Source organism: Triturus cristatus, chromosome 3_1, assembly GCF_964204655.1.
Source record: "Triturus cristatus chromosome 3_1, aTriCri1.1, whole genome shotgun sequence".
NCBI lineage: Eukaryota > Metazoa > Chordata > Amphibia > Caudata > Salamandridae > Triturus > Triturus cristatus.
Window position 1 is genome coordinate 728,224,810 of NC_140583.1, and position 21,041 is coordinate 728,245,850.

General features: G+C 46.8%; 1 protein-coding gene across 5 annotated transcripts in view; it reads right to left on the minus strand.

Annotated features, from left to right (window-relative positions):
• SLC25A22 (solute carrier family 25 member 22) overlaps positions 1 to 21,041 on the minus strand; it is a 357,355-nt gene that overhangs the window by 88,524 nt on the left and 247,790 nt on the right. For all 5 annotated transcript variants that reach the window (XM_085644868.1, XM_085644871.1, XM_085644869.1 and 2 more), the window contains one exon: positions 20,910 to 21,000. In XM_085644868.1, coding sequence (XP_085500994.1) covers positions 20,910 to 21,000 — 91 coding nt within the window. The remainder of the gene's footprint in view (positions 1 to 20,909; positions 21,001 to 21,041) is intronic.

The following is a 21,041-nucleotide window of genomic DNA, read 5'->3' on the forward strand; positions in this document are numbered from 1 at the left end:
CTGATGCAGCGCCCATTGGGACCCAAAGTCCCACTGCAGAGCCCACATATGCCATTGGGCATGCTGTACCAGCAGAATGCAGGAGGCCATGAGACCAAGCAGCCTCAGAGTTAGTCACACCAAAATCCAGGATGGAGGCCAAAACATAGAAATCGTAGCCTGAATATCCCAAACTCGCCGCTCCAGAAGATAGTCTAAGAAGAAGCTAGGTGTGACTCCGGCATGTGGATACTGAACCTCAGCAAATGCATAAGGTTTGCCATAGTCTGGAGTTGGGCGATGACTGACTGGGACGAGCACGCCTTCAGCAGCCAGTCGTCCAAGTAGGAGAAGACTCGAACCTCTAACTCTGCAGATGTACTGCAACTACGACCATGACTTTCGTGAACACTCGGGAGGCACTGGTGAGGGCAAAGAGGAGCCCAGTGAACTGGAAATGCCCATGACCCACCGTGAACTGCAGATCATGCCTGTGAGCCGGTAGGACAGGGATGTAAAAATATGCGTCCTGCAGGTTCTGCAGAACAATCCAGTCTCTAGGATCTAGGGCCGACAGAACCTGAGCCAACATGAGCAAACTTAATTTCTCTTTTTTCAGGAAGGCATTCATAGGGCGCAGATCTAGCATAGGGTAGAGGCCTTCATCCTTTTTCGGCACCAGAAAGTAGCGAGAATAACAACCACACCCTACTTCAGGTGTGGGCGCCCTCTTGATGGCTCCTTTGGCCAAAAAAGCCTGCCACTCCTGATGGAGTAAGGTGAGATGGTCCTCCGTCAGCCATTCTGGGGATGCTGGGAGAGGCTGAGGTGTTTCCCCAAATGGTAGAGCATCTGAAGCACCTATTTGTCTGATGTAACCGTCAACCACTGGGGCAGGTGGTACCTGATCCTGCCGCCAAAAGGATGGCTGTGCTGGGTGAAGAGCAGCCTAAAGGAGCTTGGAGGCTGCAGCAGCCACAGGGATGGGAGACTGGGCTGCACGCAAGGATTGGCTACCACATGCTTTAGGGACTCTGCGGCCCTGTACTTAAAAGGACTGGGTACAGCTCATTCTCTGCATGCCCAAAGTTGCTCCTTTCACATCTGCATTAGGAATGAAAAGACTGCTGTTGTGATCTGGTTGAGAGGGAAAGGCTGAGGGATCTGGAAGTGACCCTGCTCTCACGAAAGTGCTCGATCACTGCATCGGCCTTGTTGCCAAATAGATAGGCTCCATCGAAGGGCATATCAATCAGTGAAGATTGAACATCCCCTGAAAACTCAGTGGATCATAACCAGGCCTGGCCATGCAAAGCAGAGCCACCGTAGAAGCCATGACTCTATTTAGGGAGTCTGTGGCATCCAGTTCACACTGGATGGAAAACTTCACTGCATCCATGTCATCTACCAAAGTCTGGCGCGACCTTCCTTGGGCAGCATGGAAAGGAGCTGTGCAGCCGAATCCCACAATGCGAGGGAATATTGGCCCAAGAGCCATGTGGTGTAGACCGAAAGCAGGGCAAGGCTGGTGGGAGAATGGATGTGCTTCCCAAATGTGTCTAGCCTCTTGGATTCCCTATCCGGTGGTGTGGTAGGGAACATGCTTGGGGTAACCTTCGCTGTTGAGGCCTACACCATCAGGCTCTCAGGGGAGGAGTGTTGGGATAGGAAGGCTGGGTTTCCTGGGGTGGGACGCTGCCGGCAGGCAATCAGTCAGTGCAGAGGAGCCCCTGTGCAAGGTTTCGCCCAGGCTCCTAGAAGCACATCGGTGAGGGCTTTGTTAAAGTGGAGCATGGGTTCAGGTGAGCCCGTTCAAGGGGGAAGCACCTCTATCAAGACATTGGTCTTGACATTGAATGCCAGAAGCTGGCGATCAAGAAGCTCTGCTGCCCTGTGCATCACAGTGGCAAAAGATGCACATTCCTCAGAAACCTCGCCTGGAAAATAATGCCAGAGTCTGTGGAGGTATCCAGGCCACTAGCATTACCCAGCTCCTCATACTAGTTGTCGTCATAATCAAGGCCCTCCAGGAGACCATACTTCTCCTCCACATCTCTCCCTCCGGGAAGGTAGGGCCGGTCTGGGTTAGGAAAGTCTAGGGGATGTTGAAGCCTGGCCAGCATCGAGGGACATCAGGGTGGCGTTGGCAATAATGATAGGCTTGTCGTTGACCAGTGCCGGGGATGGCACTGCAAAGGACGGAGCTGTGGTGGAAGGAGATACCTATGGCGGCTCCGGTCAGGATCCATAGACCTGGCTTGTGTCGAGGGCGAACCACCCGAAAGTAACTCATCATGGGCAACTCCTGGCTCTGTGAAGATCAAAGGCACTCCAGAGGGAGTCGGTGGCCTAAAGATGGCGTGTAGGGAGTCATAACATTATTTTAGTAGGGTGGGCATCGCTCCAGTGCCAAGAGTGCCCTGATGCAGTTTCCGCAGGTGGAGTGCGGGGCCTAGAAGCACGATGTCGAGAAGGAGAGCCGAAGTAGGCTTTAACTTTTTCTTCTTCTGCTTTTTAGGCTTACTTGACTTCAGTGAGGAGGTCTTGGAGCAAGAATACGATTGGGCAAGGGATCAGCTCGGAAACAGTCCCGAGATATTCTGTGGGACAGGGAACGGGTGCGAAGCCTTCTTCTGCCACGCTGTAAGGAGCTTCGCCATCTGATCTTCAATTGCCTTCAGATGCATCGTGTTGCGACCCTAGGCCCCAGAAACAAACCAAGTGGGGATCTGACACAGACATCTGTTGCAGTCCCTTGGATGTTTTGCAGGGGATATAATGTCATAGCACACTGTGAGCAATTTCAAAAAAATTCACAAAGGCAAAAAAAAGTTGATGAAAAAAGGACCAAGGTAGATCCTTCGATCCACACTGTTGATGCAGAAATAAAGGAACCGATGTCCGCGTACTGGGGTGGCGCCTATATATGCACACAGACGATGCCAACATGGAGCTGAACTACACCCCCTACCGGTGTGGAGAGGTACTGCTCAGGGTTTCCCAGTTCCAGTCAGACAGCTGGGGAATACACTAAGGCAGGGGTCTTCAAACTAAGGGGGGGGGGGGAGACGACAGGCCCCCTTAGGGGGGCCTCTTGTGATCCGGGAGGGGGGGGGAGCACCAGGCTATGGCCAAAGGAAGAACTATGCTGATAACAGTGCTTTGTTTTCAGCAGAATAGAATGCAATGGCCCATCACTAACATCTTTGGCGTTTGTATCCTGGCTGGGGAGAAGGTGCCAAATGGGAAGAGATTCTTGAAAACCTCCACCGACATTCCTAATTGTCGTACTGTGGATACTTTCACGTTAGTAAAGCCTGCCTGACCAGAATAGTATGTTTGGCAATCATGTATTTGATTGTATTTTTAAAACGATAACAGAACTTAACAATTTTTAAATAAGTCTTGACATATTTAAACATTGCCAGTTTAATTGAATTATTTTGCAAAATGTTGAGGGTGGCCCCCTGTGGGTTTTTTTTCCCACTGGGGGCGCGCAGAATTAAAAAGTTTGAAGACCACTGTTCTAAGGTGAGGAATCTGCAGCTAGAAGTCCCTATCAGAATGGATGAAAAGATAGATGAATGAATGAACTAATAAATGGATGAATTTACTTTCAAAGGCCGGGTGATTTTGAACTGCGTTGACTTATGGATGACGGTCGTCCGGAGTGATGCATGGTTCATTGTTTGGCCCTGAATGACCCAGTAGCGTTTCTTCTGCTCTTTGTTTGGGTTGCTGACTAGCGTACGCACATATGTACTATGGTTAATAAACACAGCAGGATTTGCTCTATCAGTCTCCAGTCGTGCTTTGATTGTACCAAGCGAGTCAATTACCGCCCAGAAGCGCAGTGTCACATGCACCGGACGTGACGTGCCATTGAGGTCACAGTCACGGGCGCAGTTCCTTCCTCTGTGACTGGGCAGTGTCAGTTTACAGTTTTAGCTTGAGGCTCGGATGAAAAGATGCCAACTCAGCGCGTTTACTGCATACAATGAGAGCGAAGGTCAAGTGTGTAGGGAGGCGGGAAACGAGGAAGAAGAGGCTCGGGAACTGAGATAAAAGTGAAATTGATAACTCTAGGCAAGAAAAGAGGGACGGAGAACTATGGATAGTGAGCGACGCGGGGAGACAGTTAAAGAAAAACAGAGAAAGTGAGAAAAAACAGACAGCAAGAAAAAGGCGTAATTTGAGAAAGGCATTGAACTTACCGGAGAAAATATAGAGAAATGCAGGGGCAGAGGAAAACAGAAAAAGAGAAAAAAATCATTGTAAAGAGTGAGACGAATGACGACAGATGATTCATGGAACTAGGGGAAATAATTTGGAGAGGCATCAATGTATGAAGAGGGGGCACAGAAGAAAAGGAAGGGAGTTGCAAATGCAGAAACCCCAAAATATAATCAGGAGGAGGTGCGAAGATTTGAACAAAGATATAACCTAGAGGCCGGGAGAAAGGTGGGGTTGAAAGCAGGTGCGTAGCTTCCATTGGTGCAGCAGGTGCAGTTGCACCGGGCTTAGAAGCCTGGGAGGGGGGCTGAACCCTGATTATCGAAGTGTTTCACAGTTCAAACGGCGCCAGGAGGCCCATTCATTTCCTTGCACTAGCGTCCATGCATGACACACCGGCCGCGTCAATGGTTGAAAGGATGGCACAGGGCGATATACATGAGAGATTAAGGGTTAGCATGGTTACTAAAACAACTCGAGATTAGAAAGAGACCAGGAAAGAAACTAAACTGTGGAGGGAACGGAGCACATATGGCTCAACACAGAAGAGAAGACATAAGGGGCAGTCGGTCAAGACTAGAGGCGTGTCAGAGACCTACTGTGTGCGACCGAAGTATGGGTAAATGCTGAATGTGCATAATGGCAAAAGTTGCAGTTCTGAAGTTCATTGTAATCTAATGTCAGTGCAAATGAATACATTATATATAACAGCAGGTGAATGTGAAATCGCAGTTTAATTCGCACGCTGCTATACCAATAGCGGTCACTGCGTGGCGCTCATCTCCACTGAAAGTGCCGCGCTGTAGGAAAATGCCCAACCACATTTTCTGAAGGGGGGGCGTGGGGGGTGGAGGTGTGATTTTTTTCTTTTAAGTGCAAAGGAAGCAGCCGTTCCATACTTGAACGGCGGCGCTCCCTGGTGACTTGATAACGGCACCCCACCTGGAGAGCGTTTCCGCTCTTGCACCAACAGTGAAAAAAGCACCCGGCTTCGAACACGTTACCCCGCTAGTCCGCGTTGCTGTTCTCAAATCAGGGACTGCACGTATTAGTGCACCACGCTGCGGTCACAACTACCACCAGGAGGGGGCTGGGGTTCGCTTGGTACTGTATTTTTCCACTCGTTCCTCTGTTGTACTGAGAGCGCAGGCTTTCTTGTGACGGATGCAGAGTGATGCACATTCAGTAGCAGGCGCGAAACAACCATTGGGCTGAAAGGGCTTCAGCCCCCCACCCCCACCCCACGTGGCATGGCATGAGGCGGCCAGGCTGTAATCAAGGTTCTTCCAGGGCATTACTCGATCCTTCCTAAAGCCCTGGCGTTCACAGTTTTCCTCTGTGTTTACCCTTTTTACCTCGTCCTTTCTGTTAGCAGACTCCCATGCATGGCCCTTTCATTGCTTAATCGCTGTATCAGCATGACAACAGCGGCGAGACGGGCAATGTTAAAGGTGTGAAGTAAAGCCAGCCCTCCCTATCCAGGAATGAACATAGTATCCTGCAAACGAAAAGGAATACCGCCACGTCACAACAGGCTTTTGCAGAGAATGTAGGGGAGAGGTGAATTTAAAATGGGCCTATGATAGATGTACATGTGGTTGCCACATTTTCAGATACAAATGGGGACGAGGCTGGTAAGTGAGTAGCAATTTATGGCAAATCTGCTGTTAGCCTTTTTCCCAAAAATTTCAATCACAACTCTGTTAACATTTTTGCTCAGGCCATTTCGTTTTATTTTATAAAGCCACCAAACTAAAATTACTGAAGGGTTTAAAATGAACATGCTACAGTGAGTGTTACAGAAAGTATAGTAGTCCTAAAGAGTTCACAGTGCACAAACGGAATTGTAGACAAAATAAGACATCATCTGGAGCAGAGTGACTGTGAAGCCAGCAATTTTTGCACTGAACAATTGAAGTCATCAAGTCAGATCATCAGAAATATTCAGAGACAAAGGTTGAACAGGGAAGAGTAAGCCTCTGTTAGCTTTAATAATAATTTCGGAGTTATGTATGCTGCTTGGAAATAATTTTTATGTGATACATGCTGGGCCACTTGAATTCTGCCATAGGGGAGAGCCAAATTATGCAGCATGGTTGAGTAAATTATGTGGCATAATGCTGCACATTTTGTGATAGCACTACTATATACATTTGTAATATTTACACTTGTTAACACCGTCTAAGCAATGGTTGCATCTCACGAATACTAGTTTAAAACCAAAATACAGAAATAAGCAACAGAAAGGTGACCACCCACCATTTGCAAAGGTCCTTCCACTGTGTGGAAGCACGTTGCTGCGTTTTTAGTAACGTTTGAACGGTTTAAGTTAAAAAATATTTTTTTTCTGTTAAAAGCTGCAGATTATGAGGCAGATGATAGTTTATGTGGCAAATATACAACTATAAAAAAACACAGCCATAGAGTTGCAAAACTCCAGTGGCCCTGGATATATACTTGTATTAACTGCTTGGACCTTGTAAATCAAACAAGAATAACTATGAGCTTTTGTTGAGTTCCAAGCGTTTTTCTTACCGGCCGTTACTTAAAAATACCCACTATTTAGGCAACAGACTGGCCAAGTGGCAATCCTATGGAAAGTTACAGCATTGAAGAAAAAATGGATGAAAGTGGGGCAGAGCCACAGAGTGAAAGTAACAGGCTATAGGAGTGAGGACGGGAGCGGGGGAAAGGTGAGTGTACGAGGGAAATAATTAGTGATAAAAAATAATGCTAATCAAGAAATAAGACAGGAAGACCAAAGATGCAGAAGGAAAAGCTACGAGGATCAACATTCACATATGGGGCCTCACGGAACAAACTAAGAGATTTAGCATTGAATGTTTTTGGGATGGGATACTAAGTACAACACTTGCAACCTATTGCCTGATAAAATTCTTCTCAGTTGAACAAGCACGAGACCTTATTACTACTGCCATCCACAGGGCAAGCCAGGTCTTTAATTAAGCCTGGGCAAAGCACTACGCTACGCTCGCGTAGTTTGCGAAGTTCGCGCTACTTCGCACTACGCGAATTGCACGTAGCACAGTGCGAACACGCGTAGCGTAGTGTTGCGTAGTGCTGCTGTCATTTTTTGCTTGCTCGCGGTCCTCAACGTCAAGTTGGCGACCGCGAGCAAGCAAAATGACATCCCGGCGAGACTTTTTCCTTGTTCGCGATCAGCAACATCAAGTTGGCGGTCGCGAGCATGGAAAATAAACCTCCCAGCGAGATTCCCAACGCGAGGAGGTCAGGTTTCTCATTGCGAGTGGTCGCGTATGCTCGCGACTGCTCGCGATGAGAAACTACCAGTTCGCGTTGAGAAAGCTGCCGCTCGAGTAAAAATCTACTCGAGCAGCAGAAAACTACAGCTCGCACTGTGCAAGATGCCATTTTCAATGATTGCACAGTGCCGGTTGCTTGTCCGCACTTTGCAATCATTGAAAACGACATCTGGCACAGTGCGAACAAGGTACTACGCAGTTCGCGAAGTGCTACGCGTAGCTCGCGAAGTGCACTTTGCGTAGCTTCGCGAAGTGCTACTTCGCGAAGTGCTACTTCGCGAACTACGCCCAGGTCTATCTTTAATCTGTAAACTTGTACTACAGCCAAAGCGGCATAATCCAGCAGTGTGCGAGGCGAGATGACCCCAGCACTGCCAAAAAGTGGGGAGGCAGGGAAATTTTCTTCAGGTGCTGCTCCTTGAAGAGGCCATGCAATGCACTATGAGTGAGACTGTCGGCGTGATGCCCAGCATTTTTCACTGGCCCATGCTGTGACAAACGCCTGGCTTCCAGTTGATAGGTTGTGGTAGGCAAGTATGCCTAGGCAGGTGTTTTGAGACTCCATTATAAGGCATATATTGTTATAGATTGAGCAATATTACTGTACATTAAACAATATTCAAGAGAGGTCTCTGCACAATTATTTCAAGGTGCCCTAAAATTTAATGATCATGGAATATGAGTCACAGTATAGGAAAGCAATTGCACAGGGTCACACAGTTTAGGTATTCTAGATAGCCAGGTTATTTGGGTCAGCGCACCACAAAGGCTCCAGACTGGCCAGGATGGTCCATACACAATTGATGATGCAGAAGTACAGATTGTTCCAGATTACACTCCAATGGTGCAACAACAGAGGAGAGCATATCCGCCGGAAGTTAAGAAATAACTCCCTGAATTACATCTCAAATACATGTTTTCATTCCAAGCGGACCTAAAAGTTTTGTACAATGGGAAATCTCACATCTTCACTGGTACATCAGCAGTATGGAAATGGGCTGAAGCTCTGACAAACTCTGGGAGCCCTATCTATTGGTCATCCCAGAACAGACTGAAATCCAGACCACAACAAAGAAGAACACAAAACTTTGACAGGCCATCTGCCACTCTACACAAGCTGAGAGGGCTGCAGCAGCAGTGGAGGTACTCCAGGAATCGTGATTGTCACCAGTGGCTTTGAGACAGCAGATTGATGATTAGTGGCAACACACATAACCCAGAAACCTTCCGGAATATGGGACCGGTGGCTGAAGCTCAGGACGCATACAAAATAATAAGGCCCACTTGCTGCTCTTACCTGGGCTAGGGTATATTGCCTGTTAGCATTCCCCCATGGAAACTTTAGGTGGCAGCGCTGTGAGATGCAGCTTTTTGGGGGCTGTTAGGGATGCTAATGTGGACTATTGTAGTGAAAGTGGAGATACATCAGAGAGCGTGCTGACTGAATCCTAAGAGCTTACGGTAATGATTCAGGGAGTGTGTATCAGGACTCAAGTACTGCTAGAGAGGGAAGTATGCAAGAGAGAGACTGCCATGCATACTCCTCTGAGGGTTTCTGGGGTTGACATTAAGAGCAATGATAGATTACTAGCATGTAGGGAAAGGAACAAGACGATCAAACTTAGATTGAATCCTATTTGCTTTCAAGGAATTCACAGCCAAGCAACTCTGAGAGGGCAATAGATCAGACAGGTTATTAGCAAGCTTTCTGACCTCGGAGGAGCTCCAAATTCCAGTGGCAACGCTGTGAAGAGATAATCTGGAGTGTGCACAATGCACAGACCAACATCAATGACATTTTTGTTAAGTACTACACCTCCTTGGATGCACTACCATGTGAGATAAAGGGCGCATTTACTGAAGTTATAAGGACATCAGTCTCTTTCCATTTCATCAGAAGATCAAAGACATACTCTGGAAGCACCCTTGTTGAAACTACTCAAGCTATAGAAGTGATAACTAATGGGCTCATTACGATGGCGGGTGGACATCAGTCCGCCCACCATTGTGTCGGTGCTGGGACTGCCACCACACATATTAGGATGAGCCCACCATACTGGCGGGCGCATCCCGGGCCCTTAACATTGTGGACGATGTCGCTGGATGCAGCACCGTTCGCAATGTTAAATTGGCATGCACTGCATTTCCCTGCACTGCGTAGCAGGCGCCACGCGGTGCCTGCCACGCAGTGCAGGGAAATGCAGGGGGGTAACATGGGTACCCCCCCAGTGCACCCCCCGACACAGGCCCCTGAATCCAGCCTCCGCCTGTGTTTTTGCTGTGGGATGACTGCCACGAAAAGACAGGCGTAAAGGGATTTCCTAATTCCTACTGCCAAAATGCTGCCCTGTGTGTTGGTTCCGCAAGGCGGGCAGAAAAGGACCACCTTGCAGAACCATTCCCACCGCCATCCTAACTTGGCGGTGGGAATATCCTGTGTGATGGCGGAAGGACCGCCACTACCGGCCCGGTGGTGGCGGTCCTTCCGCCATCCTAATGACCCCTTAAATACCAGAACCCGGGGTCAGATGGCCTGTCAAACAAATTTTACTCAACGTACAAAAGACTGCTGGCTCCTCAGCTCTTGCATGTCTATAACCAGGCTCGAACTTTACTCCTGCTTCCGCAAATGACAGAGATTCTAGTAGTGATTGTGCAATCTGGCTGATAGTTTTGATAAGACATTGAAGCGACCACTCTCCATGGTGACTATATACTATAAAATCCTGGGGAAGGTGCTAGCAAATAGATGTTTGCCCATGCTCTCTGTCTCAGCTCATGATCAAAATGGCTTCATTTTGGGCAGGTAAACTTCCTTGAACTTTAAGAGATTGGTCTACTCAATGGCAACCCTCCTAGATGTGTTACACTTACCAGCAGTGGCATCATTGCCATGTTCAAATCAATACAATTTAATTTTCTTCATCAAAACTCTCACCCCCCCCCAAGGAAACTCAGAAAGGTATGGAGAATAAAGATTAATCTCCCAGACGTGAGGGTCTAAAGACAGATTTGATCATAGTCTGTCTTTAGGAGTCCTTGAATCTATTAGAATACTGGAAACATATGACTAAAACAATAGCAAAATTAGTGGGTAGAAGAATACACTGTATTCGGATGGTGAGCATGATGGTCTTGATGCCCAGAGCCAAAAGAAGGAAGGGTGAGCAGATTGGACCATAGTGGTAGCAACTGTTCCGTAGCTATGTCATGAAGAGCAACAACAGCACTTCACACAAAAAAACAGTTTGAGGGAGACTAAGAAATGGGTGGAGGCATGATGTACAACCGTGAGAAACACAGTTGTACATATACATGGAATAGATTGGGGGAAGCTATAATGTTGGAAACTGGAAGGTTTCTGATTACAGGCCACACTGAATGGCAGGCCCTCCCAACTGCATAAAACCCTATACCGGTGTGTGGTTAACAATTAAATAAAGACTATATAAGAGGCAGAAGATAATCAAGGGGTGGAATCACACATCTAACTGGAAGAGTAGACACAATGTTGAGTTTATTAAACTTACCACCAGTAAGAGACACCGTTTACTCAGGGTCCAAATCAGTATCCTATGGTATTGCATAGTTGTGATCACCCACTAAAAACAGGTTAAAGATGACCCCAAAACAGTTTGTTTTTTATTGTTTACTGAGGTATAAATCTATTGTCTGCACTTATGAAAGGATAGTCTATGTCACATAAAGAGTACATTTTAATATAACAATGGATGAGCTTTAAATTGATATGCACTGTAATAACATGATTGTTTAAAAAATGTATAAAAATGTTTATTAAAATATCAATAATTTTGAGCTATGTAGATACGCCACACCAGGGCAGTACCTTCAATGGTACTGCCCTGGTGTGGCGTATCTTTTTTTTCTATCTGAGAGGGCATTCAGAGTCCACTACCCCTATTTTAATCTTGTTCAAGATCTCTCACTTGCAGAATCTCTCAGGGCTTTTCTCTGACCTCGGTTTCACAGCACAGGAGACAGTCCCTGCCTTGCACTGCATTTGAAGCATCTCAGCTCTCTGGATTAACAGCACCGGGACAGTTATCTTTCCACAACAAGCAGGGGAACAATTTTTCTTAAATTAAAAAAGTATGGCCACGTTGTGACATGGCCTCAACCAGCTGGGCAACTCTTCCAACTCCACTCTTATCAATTGGGGAGGATGGGCGGTTGAGGTGAAGTGATTATTATGGCATGTCGCTGAAAAATGTTGATACAATGGAATGTAGCTACTGGACAGGCAGGAGTCAAAATGGCCGCCACCTGGAACTTGCACGACAGGTGTAAGGGTAAATAAGTGGCAGTCACTGTAGACACAAGTGAAACGGAGCAGAATGAAAGTCAATGAGAGGAGACTGGCCAAGCTGGAGATGTTATTATGGGGGAGAGGGTACAGCACGGAATTCAGACAGAAGAGGAGATGACAAGAGGGGACGTGACATTCCATGACTTCCTTGTCCCTGGAACACTGTCTCTGATCTACCATGAGGTCAGCCACAGTGGCTGTCAGTTCCCGTTGTCCTTCTCTGGCTCCATGCAGATTATCATCCAGACTGCAATGTACTAGGAACCTGTGAGGCCAGTGGGAAGCAGACAATCCTGTAAGTGTCATCAAACAAGAAATGTCAGTGGCTCCTAACCGTGGTGCTGAGGGACCAGGTTATCAGTGGCGTAGCTAGAGCTTCTGGCGCCCGGGGCTATTCCCCAGATTGCCGCCCATGGCAGGTAGCGGGTGGGGGGATGCGGGGGAAAAAGGACGGCGAGCAGCGGGGGAGGATTGGCAGTGTTTAGGTTATGACTCCACTCTCTACTCCACTGCAGGTGAAAGCAAAGGTCGGAGCGGAGTTGTAATGTGCCTAACACTAACCTCGCATCCCAATGCAGGGTGTAAGAGAGATTTACATAACATACAGATTGACAATAAATCACGCAAGCGTGTAAATCAGTGTACAAGATGTGTTGCATGAGTCAGTGAGGGTTAAAAGGTGTAGGAGTCACATATCTTACATAGCTCATTGTGCTATAATAAAAGGCTTAGAATTTAAGAACTGCAAGTAACAAAAGGATCTGTGTTCAAAGCAGTAACCCACTTACCTAGCTACATAAAAATAAAAAAACAATTCTGTCATCTGCATATTACATGATGTGCTTTGAAGGCACATTAACTTTCTATACTACTTTGAGTCAGATCTGGGACTACACAAACAGAAATCTCTCCAAGAAATATTTTAACCTCCAGGGTTATCTCACCAACTATTATTCCCTGATATTTACTGGGCACATCTACAGCAGATGTCTTAACCCTATAAAAATATTAGACAATGCAGACTTTGTAACCAATTATTTATAAAAGATCTACTAACATGCTTCTCCTTGTTGCCAATTTCTTTGTGGCAGGGTTATAAAAAATGTGTTAAAGTAGTTGAGACGCAGATTTTGCATCGGGATTGGGCCACTTTTTTTTTAGCACAACCCCAAAGAAAAATCTAATTTGTTAATCTCATAATGTGCTTAAATGCACTCATGATATACCTAATAAAAACAAATGTGTGAGATCATAATATCTGATGTTACTTCTTGTGCTGTCACTTACTGTGATGCCATGTGTGATGTCATGCATTGTGACATCAGTGACTGTGATGGCACACACCATGATGTCACTTGCATACTGACTAACTAGGTTAGTCCCCATCCATGTGCTGGAGCTGCAAGAAAGTCCACAGCCTTAAGGCATTCGAGTTTAGGAAGGAATAATTTTACCCAAAAACAAAACCTGCTTTGCCAATTTTTTCCCCAAATTACCCCCATTACTTTCAAGAGTAAAAAAAAAATACTATGTACCTATTTTTGCCCACAGCGCAGGCAGTTTCATGCTCTCTCATCCACATGCCTTCCAAAGGCCTGCACTCCTGGTAAAAGAACCGTATAACTTCCAGTATTGCTGAAGTAACAGAGGTCAGTGACTAAACAGTCAAAACTGCGAGAACTACTGTCTTCTAACCTCGGAGGAGGGCTCGTTTGTTAAAGTTTGTTTGCCTAAAGGCTACCAAGATGGGTGTTGGGTGGAAGCAATAGGAGCTCTAGCAATAATTTAGACATGGGGTGGTGGTGGGCTTGAAGGTTCCACCGCGCGCTTTATGAATGACGCAGTGCGCTATAGGAAGGGGAAAAAGGATGTGTTTGGGTGGAAAAAGCGTCACAGGTCACCCATGCACAAGGGGAGAGAGTGTGAAGGGCCCCGTGAAGGTAAGGGGGGTCGTCGTGAGTGTGTGAGTGGAGGCAGGCAAAGGGGGCAGGTGATGGTTTGAGAGAAGAAGAAAACACGTGAGAGATCAGGTCATCTGTAACAGAGGTCAGGAAATCTATTACTGAAGGAGAGTGGTGCGGCTCGATTTCAAGAAGATTAAGATTTAGAAATTAGGAGTTTGGGGGTGCCGTGGTGGGGGAGGTTGAGAATTGGAGACGCTATGATGGTGTTTCCAGGTGACTGTTTAAGATGGCTGCAATGGAGCGTGGTCTAGGGTGGCTAGAAGAGATGAAATCGCGCTGGACTCGAGCGAGCGCGCAACCTGGCTGCAGGTGTTCGGACTCGCTAAGGCCTGGCTCCGCCCCGGCCATGAGTCTTGGGATGTATAGCTCTTTTTCACCCCCGGCCTCCCCGGCACCTTGCACATTGATCCCGGACCAGGGGTTCGCTATGGGTTGCTGCGAAACAGCCTCCAATAAACAGGTTGGTGGTGGTGCAGAGCTCAGGGTGTGTTTGCATATTACTTAAGGGTTCAAAAGTCAGCGATGCCCTGCTGCTGGCCCAAAGTTAAACACGAGGCCGCGGGCAGGGCTCAGGGCTGCCGTCCGCCTGCAGATCGGACAGCCCCGGCTCGTCTCTCACCGGACTGTTACAGGGAGCAGCAGTCGGCGCTCCAGTCCCACCTCCAGCATGGACTTCATAGATGCCAAGGTTTCAGATTGCTTATTAGTGACATTTTCATATTTTCAATGTAATTATTTATGAGTGACATTCAACAACTATGAGTGACACTTTCTCGCCAGCAATGAAGATGAGGGAAACATATATATCAGACATTAAAGCCATTTCAGCAACGAAAAACTCTACAAAGATCTTAAAACTATTGCAAAGCACCAGAAATGGAAGGGAACTATCTGACATGAAATACAGACTGCATAGCTGCCACGTTTTAAGAAAGCTTATTTATGTGTGACATTTTCAAGGTTTCAGAAGACCTATGAATGACATTCAACTACTAAATGTACGACACTATGTTTTGAGCAAAATCAACAAATTAAGTACATGGAAACAGATAAACGTTAAGAAATTACACTCATTTGAGCATGGACAAGTTATGAAAAGAACTTGAAACTGCTGCAAAACACCTGATCCTACTGTAAAACGATTATATTCCCACAAACTACTAACATCTTACATGATTTTACACTTGTAATCATTACTGCTTCATGCAAAGCCACAGACAAACTGCATTTGACAGTGTAAAATTGCCAGATCATGTTTGTCTACGGAACCCCTTATCGCACTTAGTTCAGCAACTCAACTCATTTTCTTATTGCAATCTGAACGTTATTGCGCGCTCTCTTCCTAAACACAAACATCACTGCACGGATTCTAGTGCTTGCGTCGTAGTGTAACAGGCCACTTACCAATGGGAACATCCTGCCTGGGCTGTAGTTTCTAAGCTGCAGTGGCAAACTCACTGCTGACAGCTGCTCTGCTCGAGTCTGTGGGGCAGTCCATACACCACGGTGCTCTGACCGGGGCAGAAAGAGCAAATGCTCTCAGCAGCAGAACTGGAGTGTGCGCGGTGGGTATCTTTTAAAAACAGCGCTCACAGTAACGCAACAGGAAACAAGTGGACTACTTTCTTGCCAAGGCCCTACCAGGGTCGCAGCAATGTCTTCCTGGGGGCCCGGCAGGATTTGTAAAAAAATACCTGATCCTGTCTGGAGTTAGTCACGCGCCATCCACTGACAGAGCCAGCCAGGCTGTGGAGGCATACATGAGGCATGCATGAGTGCATTGAAAGGAGCTGGTTGGAACCAAAGGATCAGGGGTGAAATTATGCATTAGCGTAGATATCGGAAGATGCGGGACATTGTGTTGCGTGAAGAAACACTATGTGGTTCTTATGTAGTGGTTGGGTAGCTTAATAGATTTGGGGCATGAATCGGTGGCCGCACAATGGGGGGGAGGTTACAATGGGAAACGGTTATTGCTTTATATTTGTTTCATTTACCAATATTGTAAACGAGATGTCAATGTCAATATATTGTGGCCGGATATATACCGACGGTTTCCTGAGATGGGGAGCGTCGTATGGTGTGTAATAACTGACAAAATAAAATATGTTTCTTAAAAAAAAATAACTGACTGTTAAACGGAGGCTCAGCAGAGCTGCCGTACAGTGTTGCAACATCAGAACATCCTGACCCAGGGATACTAGTGAAACATTATTTTATTACATGAGACCATGGTTTGCAGCTGAATTTACAATTCAGCTGAGTTTTTCTAAAAGCAAAATAAAACATGAACGTGCACAGCTTGTTCACAGAGAAATAGACATGCACTCTTATATAATGTGGCCTAGAGCTAACTAAAGCGAAGTTAAATAGGACCCATAATACAACAACGCTCATCTATGTCAATGAAGGGTAGCCGGGCCTAGCAGCTGCTACCCCTGATTTGCCATTCTTGCCTCTAGCACTAACCTTGCTCCTGCTAGCCTCATAGGTGAAGGTCCAAGAGGAACAGAAGTAAACAAGCCTCCAACGGACCAGTGAAACAAAACAGACGGTGAGCAGCGGAGAAACAAAACTTATTGCTGGGCGCGGTAGATTAATGAGGGACTACTGAATGTGCTTCTGCCGCCGGTGGGTGAGGCATTGGCAAGGAGGAACCACACATAACAGGACATCCACCCTCTCACAACTTCCACTGCTTCGCCCCCTGTGATCGGATCCACGCCGTGAGAGCCTGCCCTGACAATAAACAAGAATTATTTATTTATAGCCTAACAGTTACCGGCCGGCGGCTGCCTATTTAAATTATGACTTAGAAAACAAAAGCGGAGAATACCCTGCTCTACTTACTTTTTGCTGCAATTTAAAGGGCGCTTGTGGCCGCAATCAGAAGTAAGATTCCGAGTTTTGCCCAAACCCCAAGCCTGCTGGAAGCAGTGTGCCTCAACTCTCCAGGAGACTCCAGGCCGGCCTGGAAACGTGCGTGCGCAATCATTTGCGGCTGCACTTCATACACGTCACGTGCGTAGCGCAGCCGCCGCCGTGCCGCCCCGAAAATAGTGCCGCCTGGGGCGGACCGCCCCCACCGCCCCCCCCTAGCTACGCCTGTGCAGGTTATCTAGGTTCCCTGCTTAAAGCAGAATACTCTAACCAGGCTGCAAGAACAAAGATAGAGAACCATGTTTCATCCAAGTGGCCTCCAGCCACGCGCTGGCTAACTGAGACTCAGCAGTCCTGGGCACAAAGGAAATCATATTCATGGCTTACAGAATTAAGGAGAACTTCTTAACTCAGTGCCCCCTTGGTTCAATTCTCTAGTCTAAACGCAATGGTTCGGCAACAAGAAAAGACTATGGTACAGTGAAACCGCCAAACACACGGGTTCCAAACCATCAAGGAATACAGGGGTCGTATTTTTGTAACAGCAAAGCCATCCCTTACACTCCTTTTGTCAAATGAAATCAAAGCATATTTGAAGAGTGCGAGAGGCCCCGCCGGAGGACATCCAATCACTCTCACACAAACAGCCATCTAGAAAAGAAGACCCAGGTGTTTCTACTGACCTCAAAAAGGCGTGTGGGCCTATATGGTTGCAGTTACTTAAACAGAGAGATAAATAGACAGGCTTCAGCACCAAAGACAGCTCAGGGTTTGTCTGCGGTGCTGAAACACCACCACGAATTAACACAAGTCCACGAGATAACATTGGGGATGACTGATTGAAGAAACTGGCCATTGACTATGCAGAGAATATTTCATTTTGTATACAAACGTATATTTTAAAAAAAGGCTAAAAAAGGCTATTAGTTTATTAATGTGATATATTGCAGGTGCCTTTACACCATATTACAATTTATGTATTTATCTGAAAAGCTTTATAAAGCGCGAACAAAACCCAAACGGGTATCAGAGCGCTGTACAGATTTGGCAAAAACATGGGTAACCAAAACACAATGGGACAGTGGGAGAGGTTAAAAACAAGGGGGGTACACAGATCCGTTGGAGGGGTAGGCTCGACCAAAACAGTAGCAGAAGTGCCCTTGAGCACCATAACAATTAAATAGACAGCATACAATAAATGCACCAACGAAGTACAATAAGAATCAACATTATGACAGAGCAAGAGCATGAGAACAAGTCGATGCTGTTAAAAATGCTGTTAAAGTTCGTTCAAGAATAGCCGTTTGACAAGTTTCTTGAACGATGCCATGGAAGGATTGGATGTGATCTCGGGAGACAGGGCATTCCAGATTCTTGGAGCAAGACCGGTGAAAGCACGATTGTAGGATCTTTTCTTTTTGAATCTGGGCGGTTTCAAGAGTAGGGTAGACATACTTCTTAGGTTACGGCCTGAGCCCCTAAGTTCAAGCTTATTTGCCCGGTCGTTTGGGGTGTTGTAATGTAAGGCTTTATGGGTCAAGCAGGCTATCTAGAAGAGGATTCTGTCTTCGATAGATAGCCAATTTAGTTGCTATATTTGAAAGCTAAAAAAAAATTCTTCCTTTGGAACCTGGTCTTTTTATTATTTAGCCTCAATTCCCATACTCTATATTGTGTCAGCTGTCTTCTCTAAGAAAGTTCATGTAGTCTAGACTGTAAAGAACACTGAGTCGCTTTATTCAATCACATCAATAATGAACATGGTGATTTAGACTACGGGTGCCTGTCATGCCTCTTGTGGTAATGTTTGTTTGTGGAAAAACTGATGCCAAAGGCATATCCAAGATGTGGACATGGAGGAGAGGGTACTGGTGTTCCACTGGAGGTTTGAGAATTTGGTTGGGAAGAAAGTATGTTTAGGATATGACTGAATTGGATGTCTGTGGGGCTGTTAATGTGTGAGAAAGGTTAGAGGGGGTAGATTTACTAGGGATATAGATAGTTTTTAAAAATCTTTTTGCACTTTTATCTAGCGCGAACTTGACCTGAAGGTATTGGAGCGCTTTACATGAGCACCAGTTACATTACACAAGGACATATAGGTGGCATGGAATAGGACTGGGGAGGTTAAGGATAACGCTGCAGAAGCGAAGGGTGAACCCGAAAGGAAAGTCTTGGAGCTAGATCAGGAGCCTGGAGAGAGGTGGCATGTCCATGGGGGCAGCTTCCTAGGACAGCAGAGGGGTGATGCTTCTGCAAATACTTCTGCTGCCCTTGCAGGCAGCAGACAGAGGGTGCAGGTGCTTTGAAGATGGATAATGTAATCGCGCACACGAGGCACTCTGGCCGTCTCGACAACAGGCACAGTGTCAGGGCGCCCCAGGAGAGCTGACCTAGATTTCCCGTCGCATAGCCAGTGGTACACGGATGCTCAAGGGCACTGAACGCCGCCAGACACACCTAAACACTGCATTTCTCGGCCCACTGCAACACTGCAGACCCTACTTCATCCCTAGCCCTGCCTTTACTCTTTTATCACCCACCCTGCCCGTTCCAACCCTTCGGGATTCTGTTACTGATTATGAATGCAACGCAAACTGCGAGATTGAAATAGGAAGCGCGTCTTCTGGCAGCGGATCATCGAGTCACGTGATTGATTGGGAGATGACGACCTGAAGGCCTATCTGTCTCCGAGCTTAACACAAAGTGCGCCGCTTATTCGGTTCCCGGATTTACCCAATTGTTGTGTTTGCGCGCCTGCCTCATGAACAGGTCCAACTCTCACAGGCTGCCCACTACACCTTCCTCCCTTCCAACGAGGGCCAGGTCACGTGCTCCATATCAGGCTAGCCGCGCAAGGTGCCAGTCACATGATCAGGTCTGGTCGCGCACACCCACGATCCATCACACTGCCCTAGGGAAGGATGCTGAGCGCCGGATGCACTGAGTTGTGTTTAACGAGAACACAGTGTTCATTGCATCACTTCCGACTTAGGCTTTCCTCATTCTGGAGGATGAGGCATGGAGAGGCCGGGCTGGTAAGATGGTTCCACCGCACCGGGGGGAGGGGGAAGAGGGAGCAACAGAAAAGATCCGCGAGGCATGTGCCGTCCCAAGTGGCCTATATGATTACGGAGAGGAAGAGAAACACAGGCTTAATTTAAAAAAAAATCAAAATAGAAGGAATATGTCCTCCAATTTTGGATTTGTTTTTTATTTGGACAATTTTGGGAATTTGGGTGACATGGCCTGGGATGACTAAGTGCCAATTATAAACTACATTACTACTTGCATGTGCAGTGTTGATTGACGAATATTGACTGCGTTTCATTTTCCATTTATATCCTTTAATCGCATTGCTTCGGAGCACCAAAAGAAAGCCGGGTGTATATATATGCTGAGTATAGCTAAAGCTCCTTAAAGGACCCCTTTGCATTGCTGTGCGGGTGAGGAAGAATGGTGAGGTATGTTGCTAAGCAACACTTCAGAGCTGGAAGCTCATCTCTTCGAGGAAGGGAAGCACCAATACAAGTGAAACCTTATGCCAAGTCTGAGAGTGGCAGTGAGCGGATCACTATGGCAGAGCCTGCCCCATACATCTCTAAGTTACTGTGTTTTGCGCAAGAGTTTATTTATCACTGAAAGATGGTAGACAATGTACTAAGAAGTGCCCAATAACCTGAAACGCACGGAGGAATGGGATTAAAAAGGTAGGACTGCTCTAAAAGAATACCCAAAGTGGCATTTGCTACGTAAAGGGCAGGGACTGGCACATATTCCAAACCCATTTAACTGCGTCTGACAAGAGGATGGTAAAGGATGCAGTGAAAAACGACAAATCCAAACTCCAGTGTACCAGAGACCTTGGCAGGGCCAGGTTCACCGAGCTTGTAGAGGGTGGCCCATATTGGCAATCGGGACTGAGAGCGTATGTATCTTATAATGAATTAATTCCGAAGTGGTACTGGTTTATTTGAAGGCGGTGCCGCCATGTAGCAGGAGTGGCCTCCAGGAATATCCACACACTCTTTGTTCTCGAACCTTCTTAGTGCAAATTCTGCAGACCCTCACACACTCAGGCTCTGTTCAGCATGGGAAGAGGTCTTTGACCTTCACAGTCAGGCCTTCTCTCCGAGGCTCTCCTCTGTGAATGCCCACACACTCAGCCACAACTCAACACCCAATGGATGGTTACCATGGACACTTCCCTGCCCAACTGATGCACCCATCGGCCTCACTCACCCGTCCTGGGAAAGCGCCTGCCGGAAGAAGTCATTGGCAGCTAGCTTGATGGCCTTCTCTGGAGTGACGAGGGTCAGGTTCACCGCAGCCCCTGGGAAGAACAAGGGAGGAAGTGACTTACAAGACGGGGAA